Genomic DNA, 13,987 nt, shown 5'->3' with positions numbered 1-13,987 from the left:
TTTAATTTTTAAGAAAGGTAAGAAATTAATAATTTTTTATTTTGAGATTTTATTATACTTTTACAGCAATTAGAATTTCAAAGATTTCAATTTAAAATCTTTTTGAAATTTAATATTTTCTAAAAAATACTACTTTAATACTTCTAATTGTTTTCTGAAGTTTTAACTAAAATTCTTTTTTCAATCAATTCTTATCAGAATTCAACTACGAGAATTCAATTATTTAAATACAAAAATAAATAATTCATAAAGTAATTATTTACAAATTAATTGCAAATTTTTGACAACAATTCAAACTATAAAACAATTTGGAAAAAAACATAAATTTCACGTGAAGAAAGATCATCTCAATTATTATTGTATAATTTTTTTTTATAAATAAATAAATAAATAAATTGTTTTTTAGGAATTTAATTATTTTTATAAGTAATAAAACTCATCGCAGAATTTCAATTATTTTTAATAGAATATTAATCAAATTTTTCGAAAAATGTAATTGAAAATTTTATTAAAATTCGTGGAAAGAATTCAATTATTTAAAAATTTGTTTATAAAATTCTTTATGAGAATTCAATTTTACGAAGTAATTAATTATTCAATAAATTATTTAGTTTTCTATTGAAATAATTGTATTCTCTTAGAATTTTCTAATAAAAACTAATTTAAAAAGTGAATCTTTTGTTAAATTTTTTGATAATAATTGAATATTAAAAGCAATTATAGCGTGAATTTTTCGAAATAATTAAATTTTGAAAATGTTCCAAATTAAAATCTTTGAAAATCTGAATTTTTCATACTTTTAACTAACAATTCTGTAGAATAAATTTAAAAAAAAAATTTGAACTTTTTTTAAAAAATTATTTCGTGTTTTTATTTTCTAATATATATTTAATTGAAGAACTTCCGAATAATTGAAATTTCGTAAAATTGAATTTTGGAGAAATTACAAATGTTCGCAGAAATTCAATTATATTCAAAAAGTTAACATTATTCTCGTCAAAATTTAAATTATCTTTATAAATAATACAATTCTTCTCCGAAATTCGAAATTTTTTTATAAAATTCTTGACAAAATTTCAATTATTTTTAAAAATTTTCTTCAATTCAATGATTTTCAATTCCTACTATTTTAATAAAATTTTCCAAAAGAATTCAATAAATTAAAACAAATTTCAATAAAATTCTACGCAAATATTCAATTCTTTTTATAAATAATAAAACTCATTGAAGAATTTCAATTATTTTTAATACAATTTTAATCAAATTCATCGAAAAATGTAATTATTCTTAAAAATTTTATTAAAATTCCTCAAAAGAATTCAATTATTTAAAAATTTGTTGATAAAATTCTTCATGAAATTAAAATTTTAAAGATCAATTATTGTTCAATAAATTATTTTTTTCTATTTAAATCATTAAATTCTCGTAGAATTCTCTAATAAAAATTTATTTAAAAATTACTTTGAGTTAAAATTTTATAGATAATAATTGAATATAAAACAATTCTGTAGAATTAATTTTTTTTTAAAATTATTGATTTTTTTTTTTTTGAAATTATTTGAATTTTTTATTTTCTAATATATATTTGATTGAAGAATTGGTGAATAATTGAAATTTCGTAAAATTGAATTTTGTAAACAAATTAATTTGAAAATTGTCAAAAAACTTTTTGGAAAATTATTAAAAATAATCGATTTAAAGATGAATTTGAATTAAAACATGAAGAAATTGATTGCTCCAAGTCGAAGACTCGGAGTGATCGATTTCTTCATGTTTAATAACAATTTTTTTTTAAGTTGTTTAATTTCAAAAAGGTTTGAATTTAAAATTTTTGAAAGTCTTAATTTCTAAGAAAAAAAATGATTAAATATTTATTTAAAAAAGAAATTATTGATGGTTACGAATAAATGTACATTTAAAGAAATTCGTAAATAAATATATAAACAGAACATTTTTTTTTTGGGTATCTGATGATTTTTAGACTAAATCGAAATATTCTTTAGAGTCAAGGGAAAAGTCGAAATTTTGTCTATAAATCAGGGAAAAGTGAAGGAGAAATAAAATAAAATTTTTGTATCATGTGAAAATAATTTGAAAAATATGAAAAATAAAAGAATTATTCTTCTCTTGCAGGTGAGGACAATCATTGATCCTCTGAAATGGCCAATTTTAGATTCAGCGGGTAATCCAATATTCGCTGATTCCGCTGAAATGGCATCGCATCCACAAAATGAAATGAATAACGAAATAATGTTTCCTACGGTGCAATCGGAATTTTGTCCCGTTGCACAGCCATTAACGACAATACCAGCGCCACCAGTGCCCAAAGTTTATACTGTTATTGTGCCGGCCGAAGTTGTTGGTCGTCTCAGTGAATCGGAAAGTGTCTCATCATCAATTGGTGGCGATTGTTTAAATCCCGATGTGCCCGAATTTGTTCCCGTTATTCATGCGAAAATTGATGGACAACGTGAGACGGACAATGATAATTATGAGAGAATTGAGGAGGCGAAGAATAAAAAAGCAATTACCAATAAGGAGGCAGGCAAGTCGGAGAGAAAAGATGGAAAGTCGAAGAAACGCGATGAGAAACGTGAAAATCTACTGAATGGAAATAAGGATTCTGATGAAGTTTGGAAAGAGGTATTTTTATTAATTTTCCTCTTTATTTTATTTTTTAAACAATTTCTAATTAAATTTTTGTGTGGGAAAAAAATAGGTGAAGAGAAGGGTGAAACAGCCTTCGAAAGGCAAGTCAGAGGAAAAGGAAAAGAAGGAGAAGGCAGAACTAGAAGAATTGGATTTTCAGTTTGATGAGGAGCTCAACACTCCACCTCCAACTGGTCGTCACAATGCATTTTCCGAATGGTAAAATTTATTTCAAATTCCATTCATTTTTAAATATTAAAATAGGAATTTAAATTATTCTTGGTTATTTATAAAAATAAATAATTATTCAAGAAAATATTTGAATTGCAAAGGATTTTATAAAATTTTTACAAATAATTGAATTTTTGCCAAGAATTTATTTTAATTTTTTTAAAAAAATTTTTTTTAAAATAATTTTTATTGAAAATTTTGAAAGTAATTGAATTTTTTGAAAAATTTCTTTTAACTTTCTAAAATAATCATTTTTATTTTATTAAATTTTATTAAAATTATTGACAGAATTTTTGTAAATAATTACATTTTTTTGAAGAATTTCTTTAAATTTCGTAAAAATAATGTAATTTTGAAAAATAATTGAAGTTTACAAAGAATTTTATAAAAGAATTTTGAGAATAATTGAATGTTTTTTTTTTTGAGAAATTTAATTACAATTTATAAAAAAAATGGAATTTTTGCGAAGAATTTTACAATTTATAAAAATAATTCAATTATTTCGAAGAATTTTTATCAGAATTTTTGAAAATAATTAAATGTTATTGAAAGAATTTTATTAAACATTTGAAATAATTGAATTCAATCGAGAAATGTTATTAAAACGTATAAAAATAACGAACTTTTTTAAAGAATTTTAAAAAACTGTTAAAAATAATTGTAATATTTTAAAAAGTAATTGCATTCTTTCGAGAAATTTTATTAAAAAGTTGTATTAAAAATAATTTAATTCACGCGAAGAATTTTATTATTTATGAAAATAATTTAATTACTCTAAAGAATTTTATCAGAATTTTTGAAAATATTTTAATTTTGTAAAAAATTTTATTAAAATTTTTGAAAACAATTGAATTGTTTTAAAAAATTTATTTGAATTTTTTTTTAAAGAAATGTTTTTTTTATAATTTTTATTGACAATTTTGAAAGTAATTGGATTTTATGAAGAATTTCTTTTAAGTTTCTAAAATAATCGTGTTTAGTATTGAATGTAATAAATTATTTTATTAAAATTATTGACAGAAAATTAAATTTTTTTTATAGAATTTTATTTCTTTTCGTAAATAATTAAAATTTGTTGAAGAATTTCTTTAAAAGTTCGTAAAAATAATGTAATTTTTAAAAATAATTTTCACTGAAAGTTTTGAAAAATAGTTGAAATTTACAAACAATTTTTGAGAAGAATTTTACAACTTATAAAAATAATTCAATTGTTTCGAAAGAATTTGAACAGAATTTTTGAAAATAATTGAATGTTTTGAAAGAATTTTATTAAAAAAACGTATAAAAATAGTTAATTTTTCTTATCAGTTTTATAAAAACTGTTGAAAAAATTGTTAGATTTTTAAAAATAATTTCATTTCGAGAAATTTTATTAAAAGTTGTATATTAAAAATAATTTAATTCCTGCGAAGAATTTTATTTGTATTTATGAAAAGAATTTAATTTCTCGAAAGGATTTTATCAGAATTTTTGAAAATAATAACATTTTTTGAAAGAATTTTATTAAAAATTGTTGAATATAATTTGATTTCCTCCGAGGAATTTTACGTTTTATAAAAATAAATGAATTCTTCCAAAGAATTTATGAAGGTTTCAATTCAAAAGTTTTCTAAATTTCAATTAATATTTAATAGTTATTTTTAAATAAATGTCTAAGGAAATTAGTCAAATTTTGAATAAATTTAGTTAGAAATTCTAGAAATTCAAACTAAATAATTTCTTTCTTTTTTTTTTATTTTTCTTCACAATGCAAAACAAATAATGATGATTCTTTATATTTTGTCTTCTTTTCCCGACTGAGAAAAGAAAATTCACTGTGATGAGTAATTTTTGAATCTGAAAAATAATTTTTATCTCATTTTTCTTGAAATAAAACTCATTTTCTTGATCGATTTTAGTTTAAAGAGAAAAAAAAATTTTCTTTCTTATCAGGTCTGAGGACGATGACGATTGCGAACTTTCGGATGGTGACATTAATAAATTGTTGATTGTCACACAAACATCGGCAGCGATTTCGTCGCGAATTCCAAAACATGAGGGACACGATCGCACCGGCGATTGGACGACGCGAGTGAAAATGAGTCAAGAACTCGAGCAGGCAATAAACGATGGACTTTTCTATTACGAGGAGGACCTTTGGACCGAGGATGGAACGAGGGTAAATATTTTGTTTTTCACCGTGAAAAAAAAAGAAAAGAAAAATCACAATTAAAAATTATGTATTTAAAAATTAGTTTCAACTATTTAAAACAATGATGATTCTTTACAATTTTGTCTTCTTTTCCCGACTGAAACAGTGAGAATTGATGAGAAACTTTTAATCTGATTCCATGAGGAAAATTTTCAAATTTCAAATTTTATTTTTTTCAATATATGAATTTTTATTTTTGTATTAAAAAAAAATGTTTGTTTTCTTTTTCTATGAATATAGTATGGATCGTTGTCGTCAATTGGAAGCTACAAGACTGTGAATATTATCAGTCAGGAAGTTTTCGAAAAAATTGCCCCTAAAGCGCCACGCAAAGCGAATCCGGAAGTTCCTCCGCCTCCACCTTCAGTCGATGATGTCGAAGTGCAACAAGTCACCTTTGCACCTGTAATTATGATTTTCAATAATAATTTTTTCGGGAAAATATTTTTTGTTTCTTTGATAAATCAAAGTTGTAATTTTTAGAAAAAAAAATATCTACTTTTTAAAAAAGTTTCTAATTTTTTATGCAAAAAAAATCGTATTTCTTTGGATAAATTTTTTTAAATTTTTGTTAAAAGTATTTATCACTTAAATTTAACTTTGCAAAAAATTCTATTAAAATTAAAAAAATAATAAACAATAATTCACTTGATGAGTGAATTTCGAAGTTTATATTTGAAAATAAAAAATGTAATTAACGTAACATTTATTTGTCAATTTTTGACAGACGCCGATTGTTGAGGGACAGGAGAAGAGGGAGCGTAAAGGTGAGAAGGCAGGACGACGATCGGGTCGTGGAATTGTCAGCGGAAGAAGAGGAGCCGTTCCTCGATTCTTCGCTGTCGTTAAAGATGAACCTTCCTTTGATCCTCGAACTCCAAGGAAACGTAAAACTCGCCACAGCAATAATCCACCTGTCGAGCATCATGTCGGTTGGATTATGGACGTCAGGGAACACAGGCCTCGCACATATTCCACTGGGTACATTATTTACAATTTTATTTTACCTTATTCCTCCCCCTCCCTCTATTCCAGGCTTCACAGACTGTCCCCTATTTCCCTAAAAGTCCCCTTTTTTTTAATTTAAAACAATTTTTTTTTTAATTTTGTCTCAATAAAGTTTAGAAGATGGTTGTATTTTAAATTCTTATAATCTGCACAAACTTGTTATGAGATGCATTATTTTTAAAAGACTAAATTATTTTTCAAAATGTAATAATTGGTTCAATTTAATTTTGATTATGTAGATGTTCTTTAATTAGGATGTAAATGGATTAAAAACTTGTTTTTTCTTTATTTCATTCATGTGTTTAAAAAGACTCTTAGTTTAATAATTAAACTGAAAACAAAATTTTATGAAAATTAAAATTAACAAAACAAATTTTTGTAAAAATAAATATTTTCAATTTATATTTGAACCTTAAAGACTAGATGTAAATTCATATTTACCGTTATACTCCTTAATGTAGTACTAAAATTTCTTAAAGCACTAATTCTAATACAAAACCTTCAGAAAAATTTTCTATTTCTCACAAGAATGAATTTTTTAATATTATTTAATTATTAGAAAAGTTTTAATGCAATTATCTTGATAAATAACAAAATTCTTCACAGAAATTCAATAATTTTTGGGAATTTTAATAAAATTCTTTACAAAATTCAATTATTTTCAAAAGTTACAATACTGATCCCAAGAATTCAATTATTTTCAAAAGTAATGAAATTCTTCAAAGAAATTCAATTATTTAAAAAAATTTTCACGAATATCTCGTCAAGAATTCAATTATCTTTACAAATAGCAAAATTTTTCGCCAAAAATTCAATTATTTTCTAAAATTTATAAAAATCTTTGCAAAAGTTCAATTACTTTCAAAAGTTTTTTGCAATTCGATAATTTTCAATATTTACTATTTTCATAAAATTCATCAACAGATTTAATTATAGAATAAACTTTTTGATACAATTCTACGAAAAGATTCAGTTATTTTCATAAATAATAAAATTTCATTTACGAATTCAATTATTTTCATCGGAGAATTTCAAATATTTTTAATACAATTTTAAATAAATTTCTTGAAGAAAAATGCAATTTTTATTAAAAATTTTATTCAAACTTGAGGAAAGAATTCAATTTTAAGAAACATTCAATTATTCAATAAAATAATAAAATTCGTTGCAATAATTCAAATATTTGCATAAATAACATTTAATTCGTCGAAGAAAATCAATTATAAAAAAATTTTAAGTAATGTTGTAAAAGAATTCAATTAGCTTGATAAACAACAAAAACGCATAAATTCTTCCCATAAAATCAATTATTCTAAGGAATTTTAATAAAATTCTTTTCCAAAATTCAATTATTTTGCGATAAATTTGAAAATTCATCGCAAGAATTCAATTCTTTTGAAAAGTAATGAAATACTTTGCAAAAGTTAAATTATATTCAAAATTTTTTAAAAATTCTCGTTTGTAAATTTCAACTATTTTTCAAAACTTTCAGTGAAAATTATTTTTAAAAATTACATTATTTTTACAAACTTTTAAAGAAATTCTTCAGAAAATGTTAATTATTTACGAAAAGAAATAAAATTGTTTAAAAAAAATTTAATTTTCTGTCAATAATTTTAATAAAATAATTAATTACATTTAATAATAAACACGATTATTTTAGAAACTTAAAAGAAATTCTTCATAAAATCCAATTATTTTCAAAATTGTCAATAAAAATTATAAAAAAAACATTTCTTTTAAAAAAAATTCAAATAAATTTTTTAAAACAATTCAATTGTTTTCAAAAATTTTATTAAAATTTTTGCCAAAATTAAAATATTTTCAAAATTCTGATAAAATTTTTTGGAGTAATTAAATTATTTTCATAAATAATAAAATTCTTCGCAGGAATTAAATTATTTTTAATATACAACTTTTAATAAAATTTCTCGAAAGAATGCAATTATTTTTAAAAATCTAAAATTTTTTCAACAGTTTTTATAAAACTGATAAGAAAAATTAACTATTTTTATACGTTTTTTTAATAAAATTCTTTCAAAACATTCAATTATTTTCAAAAATTCTGTTCAAATTCTTTCGAAACAATTGAATTATTTTTATAAGTTGTAAAATTCTTCTCAAAAATTGTTTGTAAATTTCAACTATTTTTCAAAACTTTCAGTGAAAATTATTTTAAAAAATTACATTATTTTTACGAACTTTTAAAGAAATTCTTCAAAAAATTTTAATTATTTACGAAAAGAAATAAAATTCTATAAAAAAAATTTAATTTTCTGTCAATAATTTTAATAAAATAATTTATTACATTCAATACTAAACACGATTATTTTAGAAACTTAAAAGAAATTCTTCATAGAATCCAATTACTTTCAAAATTGTCAATAAAGATTATAAAAAAAACATTTCTTTTAAAAAAAAATTCAAATAAATTTTTTAAAACAATTCAATTATTTTCAAAAATTTTAATAAAATTTTTGCCAATAGTTAAAATATTTTCAAAAAATTCTGATAAAATTCTTTGGAATAATTAAATTATTTTCATAAATAATAAAATTCTTCGCGTGAATTAAATTATTTTTAATACAACTTTTTAATAAAATTTCTCGAAAGAATGCAATTACTTTTTAAAATATTACAATTATTTTCAACAGTTTTTATAAAATTCTTTAAAAAAGTTCGTTATTTTTATACGTTTTAATAACATTTCTCGATTGAATTCAATTATTTCAAATGTTTAATAAAATTCTTTCAAAAACATTTAATTATTTTCAAAAATTCTGATAAAAATTCTTCGAAATAATTGAATTATTTTTATAAATTGTAAAATTCTTCGCAAAAATTCAATTATTGACAAAAATTTTTTTGAAAATTCTTCTCAAGAAGTCAATTATTGACAAAATTTTTAATAAAATTCTTCTCATGAATTTGTTTTCAAAAATTATTATTTAAATTCTTCTCAGGAATTCAATTATTTTTAAAAAATTGAATAAAATTCTTCAAAAAGTTTTCAATTATTTTCAAAAATTGTTATAAAATTCTTTAATATAATAAATTTTATTAAAATTTTAATTAAATTCCTTAAAAGAAATGAAATATTTTCAAAGGTTGTTAATTAATACAATTCTTCGTAAAAATTAAATTTTAAGAAACATTCAATATTATTTATTTTTGTATTTAAATAATTTATTTCTCGTAGAATTAAATATTATTGTTTTTCGTACTTTTAACTAACAATTCTGTAGAATGAATTTTTTTGAAAAAGTTTAATTGAATAATAATTGATGTTATTGATTTAAAGTATAATTTTAGTTAAAAATTCTAGAAAATGTTAATTGAATTGAAATGATACAAATAATTTTGAAGAAATTACAGTAAAAATATTCTTATAATAATAAAATAATGATTTTGTCAGTCGGTCATTTTTAATTATTATAAAACATAAAGAAATGGATCACTCCGAGTCTTCGACTCGGATAAATAATAATATAATAATATTCTTATGAGCCGTTCAATTTGAAAGGTTTGAATTTGAAATTTTTGAACATTTTAATTCCAATGAAGAAAAAATGATTAAATATTTATTTTAACTAAAACTATTGATGTTTTCGAATAGTTTTACTTTTGAAGAAATTTGTAAAAAAATTTAATAGAACATTTTTTTGAGTATCTAATAATTTTGAGAGTGAATCATATAATATTCTTTAGGGTCAGGGAAAAAGTAAAAGTTTTGTTTGGAAATCAGGGAAAAGTCAGGGAAAAATAAAGTTAAATTTTTGTATGGCAACCCTGTATAAATAAATTATATTTTTATCTTTATTTAACCAATTTTTATGGTCCCCTAAAACTCCCCTATTTTTTAATTTTCAGTCCCCTATTTCCCCTAAAATACTTTTTAGGGGCACTGTGAAGCCTGCTGTTCATATTTTCTTGTATTTTTTAAAAAGTTTTTTAATTGATTTAATTTAATTAATTGTTTTGAATTGAAATTTTACAGAAGTAGCGCTGGAACGAGTCCAAACGAGGGATTTTTGGCCAGTAGCTATGGAAGTGCACCGCAATCGCTTCCAACATTTCATCATCCTAGTCATGCGTTACTCAAAGAAAATGGATTCACTCAACAAGTTTATCATAAATATCATTCACGTTGCTTAAAGGGTAAATTTTTAATTAAATATTTTATTTAAACTTAGAATTCTGTTCATTTTCCTTTTTGAATGATGATTAATTTATTTTTGTCTTCTTTTCCCGACTGAGAAAACTTGCTGATAAATTCATAATCTGATATTGTTATTATTAACAAATTTATATATTTCTTTTATTTATTTCAAAAGACTAATTAATTTTGTTTTTTTTTTAAATTGTATTTTTTTAGAGCGCAAGAGACTTGGAATTGGACAATCGCAGGAGATGAATACACTCTTTCGATTTTGGTCATTTTTCCTGAGGGAAAATTTCAATCGCACAATGTACGAGGAATTTAGAAGTTTGGCAAAGGAAGACGCGTGCGAGGGCTATCGCTATGGTCTCGAGTGCCTTTTCCGCTTCTACAGTTATGGTCTCGAGCGAAAATTCAGACCGCAACTCTACAAAGACTTTCAAACTGAAACCGTTACCGATTATGAAAACGGTTAGTGTTTATTATAATTAAAATCATAAATTATTTATTGAATTTTTTGCGAGTCCGTTTAAAAAACATTTAAATAAATTGATAATAGTGAATGATTTAAATGTTAATAATTTAATTTTCAAAATTTTAATTTTTAACTTTATTTAAAAACTAAGAATAAAAAAATTAATTTCAGTCATTCGATGCACTAAAATTGTTTAAATTTACTTTTACAGGACAATTGTATGGTCTTGAGAAATTCTGGGCGTTCATGAAATATTACAAACACGGGAAGGAACTTGATGTCGAGCAAAAACTTAAGGATCATCTTTCAAACTTCAACAGCATTGAGGACTTCAGAGTTGTTGAGGTTTGTCATTATTTTTTAATAACATTTACTTTTTATATTCAAATGGAGTGTTTTTTTAATTCCTAAAATATTAACTAATAGTAAAACTCCCCACCTGAAATAAGTCATTTTCGCTTATGGTGCTTATTGATTTCAGTTAAAATTTTAAATAATAATTGAATATTAAAAGCATTAGAGCGTAAATTTTTAGAAATAATTGATTTTTAAAAAGGTTTCAAATCAAAAAAATTTGACAATCTGAATTTTTCATATTTTTAAATAACAATTCTGTGGAATTAATGTTTTTGAGAAAGTTTAATTGCGGATTTTTTTGTTGAAATTATTTCATGTCTTTATTTTCTAATATATATTTAATTGAAGAATTTACGAATAATTGAAATTTTGTAAAATTGAATTGTATACAATTGAATTTGAAAATTCTCAAAGAACTTTTTCAAAAATTATTAAGTAGAAGAATTTTAGTTAAAAACACTAAAGAAAATTCTATTTTGAAAAAGTTACAAATTATTGCAAAAATTTGAATTATTTTCAAGATATATTCTTCGCAACAATTAAATATATTGTTCAAAAATAATAAAATTCTTCTTATGAATTCAATTATTATTTTCACAAATAATAAAACTCATCGCAGAATTTTAATTATTTTTAAATAATTATTTTTAATCATTTTTGTAAAATAAATATGTAAATACTTATTGTTCTTTATTTGCTAAAAATTTCGAAATACTTTCAATGTAAAATCATTTGACAAATTTTTTTATGAAAATTTGATCTGCAAGTCTTGCAAAATTCAATTATTTTTTAGAATTTTTGAATAATATGATTCAAAACTTTTAATTTTTAAGGAAGGTAAGAAATTAATAATTTTTTATTTTGAGATTTTATTATACTTTTACAGCAATTAGAATTCAACTACGAGAATTCAATTATTTAAATACAAAAATAAATAATTCATAAAATAATTATTTACAAATTAACTGTCAAATTTTTGACAATAATTCAAACTATAAAACAATTTAGAAAAAAACATAAACTTCACGTGAAGAAAGATCATCTCAATTATTATTGTATAATTTTTTTTTATAAATAAATAAATAAATAAATTGTTTTTTAGGAATTTAATTATTTTTATAAGTAATAAAACTCATCGCAGAATTTCAATTATTTTTAATAGAATATTAATCAAATTTTTCGATAAATGTAATTAAAAATTTTATTAAAATTCGTGGAAAGAATTCAATTATTTAAAAATTTGTTTATAAAATTCTTTATGAGAATTCAATTTTAAGAAGTAATTAATTATTCAATAAATTATTTAGTTTTCTATTGAAATAATTGTATTCTCTTAGAATTTTCTAATAAAAATTAATTTAAAAATGAATCTTTTGTTAAAATTTTTGATAATAATTGAATATTAAAAGCAATTATAGCCTGAATTTTTCAAAATAATTAAATTTTGAAAATGTTCCAAATTAAAATCTTTGAAAATCTGAATTTTTCATACTTTTAATTAACAATTCTGTAGAATAAATTTAAAAAAAAAATTTGAACTTTTTTTCAAAAATTATTTCGTGTTTTTATTTTCTAATATATATTTAATTGAAGAACTTCCGAATAATTGAAATTTCTTAAAATTGAATTTTGGAGAAATTACAAATGTTCGCAGAAATTCAATTATATTCAAAAAGTTGACAATATTCTAGTCAAAATTTAAATTATCTTTATAAATAATACAATTCTTCTCTGAAATTCGAAATTTTTTTTATAAAATTCTTGGCAAAATTACAATTATTTTCAAAAATTTTCTTTAACTCAATGATTTTTAATTCCTACTATTTTGATAAAATTTTCCAAAAGAATTCAATTAATTAAAACAAATTTTAATAACATTCTACGCAAACATTCAATTATTTTCATAAATAATAAAACTCATTGAAGAATTTCAATTATTTTTAATACAATTTTAATTAAATTCATCGAGAAATCTAATTATTCTTAAAAATTTTGTTAAAATTCCTCGAAAGAATTCAATTATTTAAAAATGTTGATAAAATTCTTCATTAAATTAAAATTTTAAAGATTAATTATTATTCAATAAAAATTGAATATTAAAAACATTAGAGCTTAAATTTTTAGAAATAATTGAATTTTGAAAATGTTTTAAGAATTAAAATCTTTGCAAATCTGAATTTTTTATATTTTTAACTAACAATTATGTGTAATTAATTTTTTTTTGAGAAAGTTTAATTGCTGATTTTTTAAAAAATTATTTGAAGTTTTTATTTTTAAATTTTCTAATTTCAATTATTCGTAAATTCTTCAATATTATTTAATATTAAAATTGTTGAAATTTTATAAAATTGAATTGTAATTGGAAATTTTCAAAGAACTTTTTCAAAAATTATTAGAATTAATGCATTTATAGAAGAATTTTAGTTAAAAATAAGGAAAAAAATTTAATTTTGGAAAAGTTACAAATTATTGCAGAAATTCAATTATTTTCAAGAGTAATAATATTCTTCGCAAGAATTCAATTCTTTGCAAAAATAAAACTTTTTACAGGAATTCAATTATTTAAAAAAAAATTTAATAAAATTCTTTGTCAGATGTCAATTATTTTCAATTTTTTAAGGAAATTTCTCGATGGAATTTAATTATTTGGAAAAAGTTTTTAAAAATTTTGAGAAATTCAATTATTTAAAAAAAATTGGAATAAAATTCTTTACAAGAAAGACAATTAATATCATAAATAATAAGATTCTTCTTCGGAATTCAACTATTTTCACAAATAAAATTCTTCACAGGAATGCAACTCTTTAAAAATTTTTTAATAAAATTCGTTGCAAGAATTAAATTATTATTATAAATAACAAAACTTATCGCAGAATTTCAATTATTTTTTATACAATTTTTAAAACAATGATAAAAA

The 13,987-nt window shown here is 20.8% G+C and overlaps 1 protein-coding gene across 1 annotated transcript in view; it reads left to right on the top strand.

Moving 5' to 3' along the window:
* LOC122505941 (la-related protein 1B) overlaps positions 1–13,987 on the top strand; it is a 47,503-nt gene that overhangs the window by 31,476 nt on the left and 2,040 nt on the right. Inside the window, exons 9-16 of the mRNA XM_043617842.1 lie at positions 2,134–2,643; positions 2,720–2,868; positions 4,813–5,038; positions 5,312–5,476; positions 5,799–6,052; positions 10,077–10,237; positions 10,455–10,709; positions 10,925–11,058. Coding sequence (XP_043473777.1) covers positions 2,134–2,643; positions 2,720–2,868; positions 4,813–5,038; positions 5,312–5,476; positions 5,799–6,052; positions 10,077–10,237; positions 10,455–10,709; positions 10,925–11,058 — 1,854 coding nt within the window. The remainder of the gene's footprint in view (positions 1–2,133; positions 2,644–2,719; positions 2,869–4,812; positions 5,039–5,311; positions 5,477–5,798; positions 6,053–10,076; positions 10,238–10,454; positions 10,710–10,924; positions 11,059–13,987) is intronic.

This window comes from Leptopilina heterotoma, unplaced genomic scaffold (assembly GCF_015476425.1).
Source record: "Leptopilina heterotoma isolate Lh14 unplaced genomic scaffold, ASM1547642v1 Lhet_38, whole genome shotgun sequence".
Taxonomy (NCBI): Eukaryota; Metazoa; Arthropoda; class Insecta; order Hymenoptera; family Figitidae; genus Leptopilina; species Leptopilina heterotoma.
Note: the sequence above shows the minus strand (reverse complement) of the source record. Positions and strands in the feature narration are given on the sequence as shown.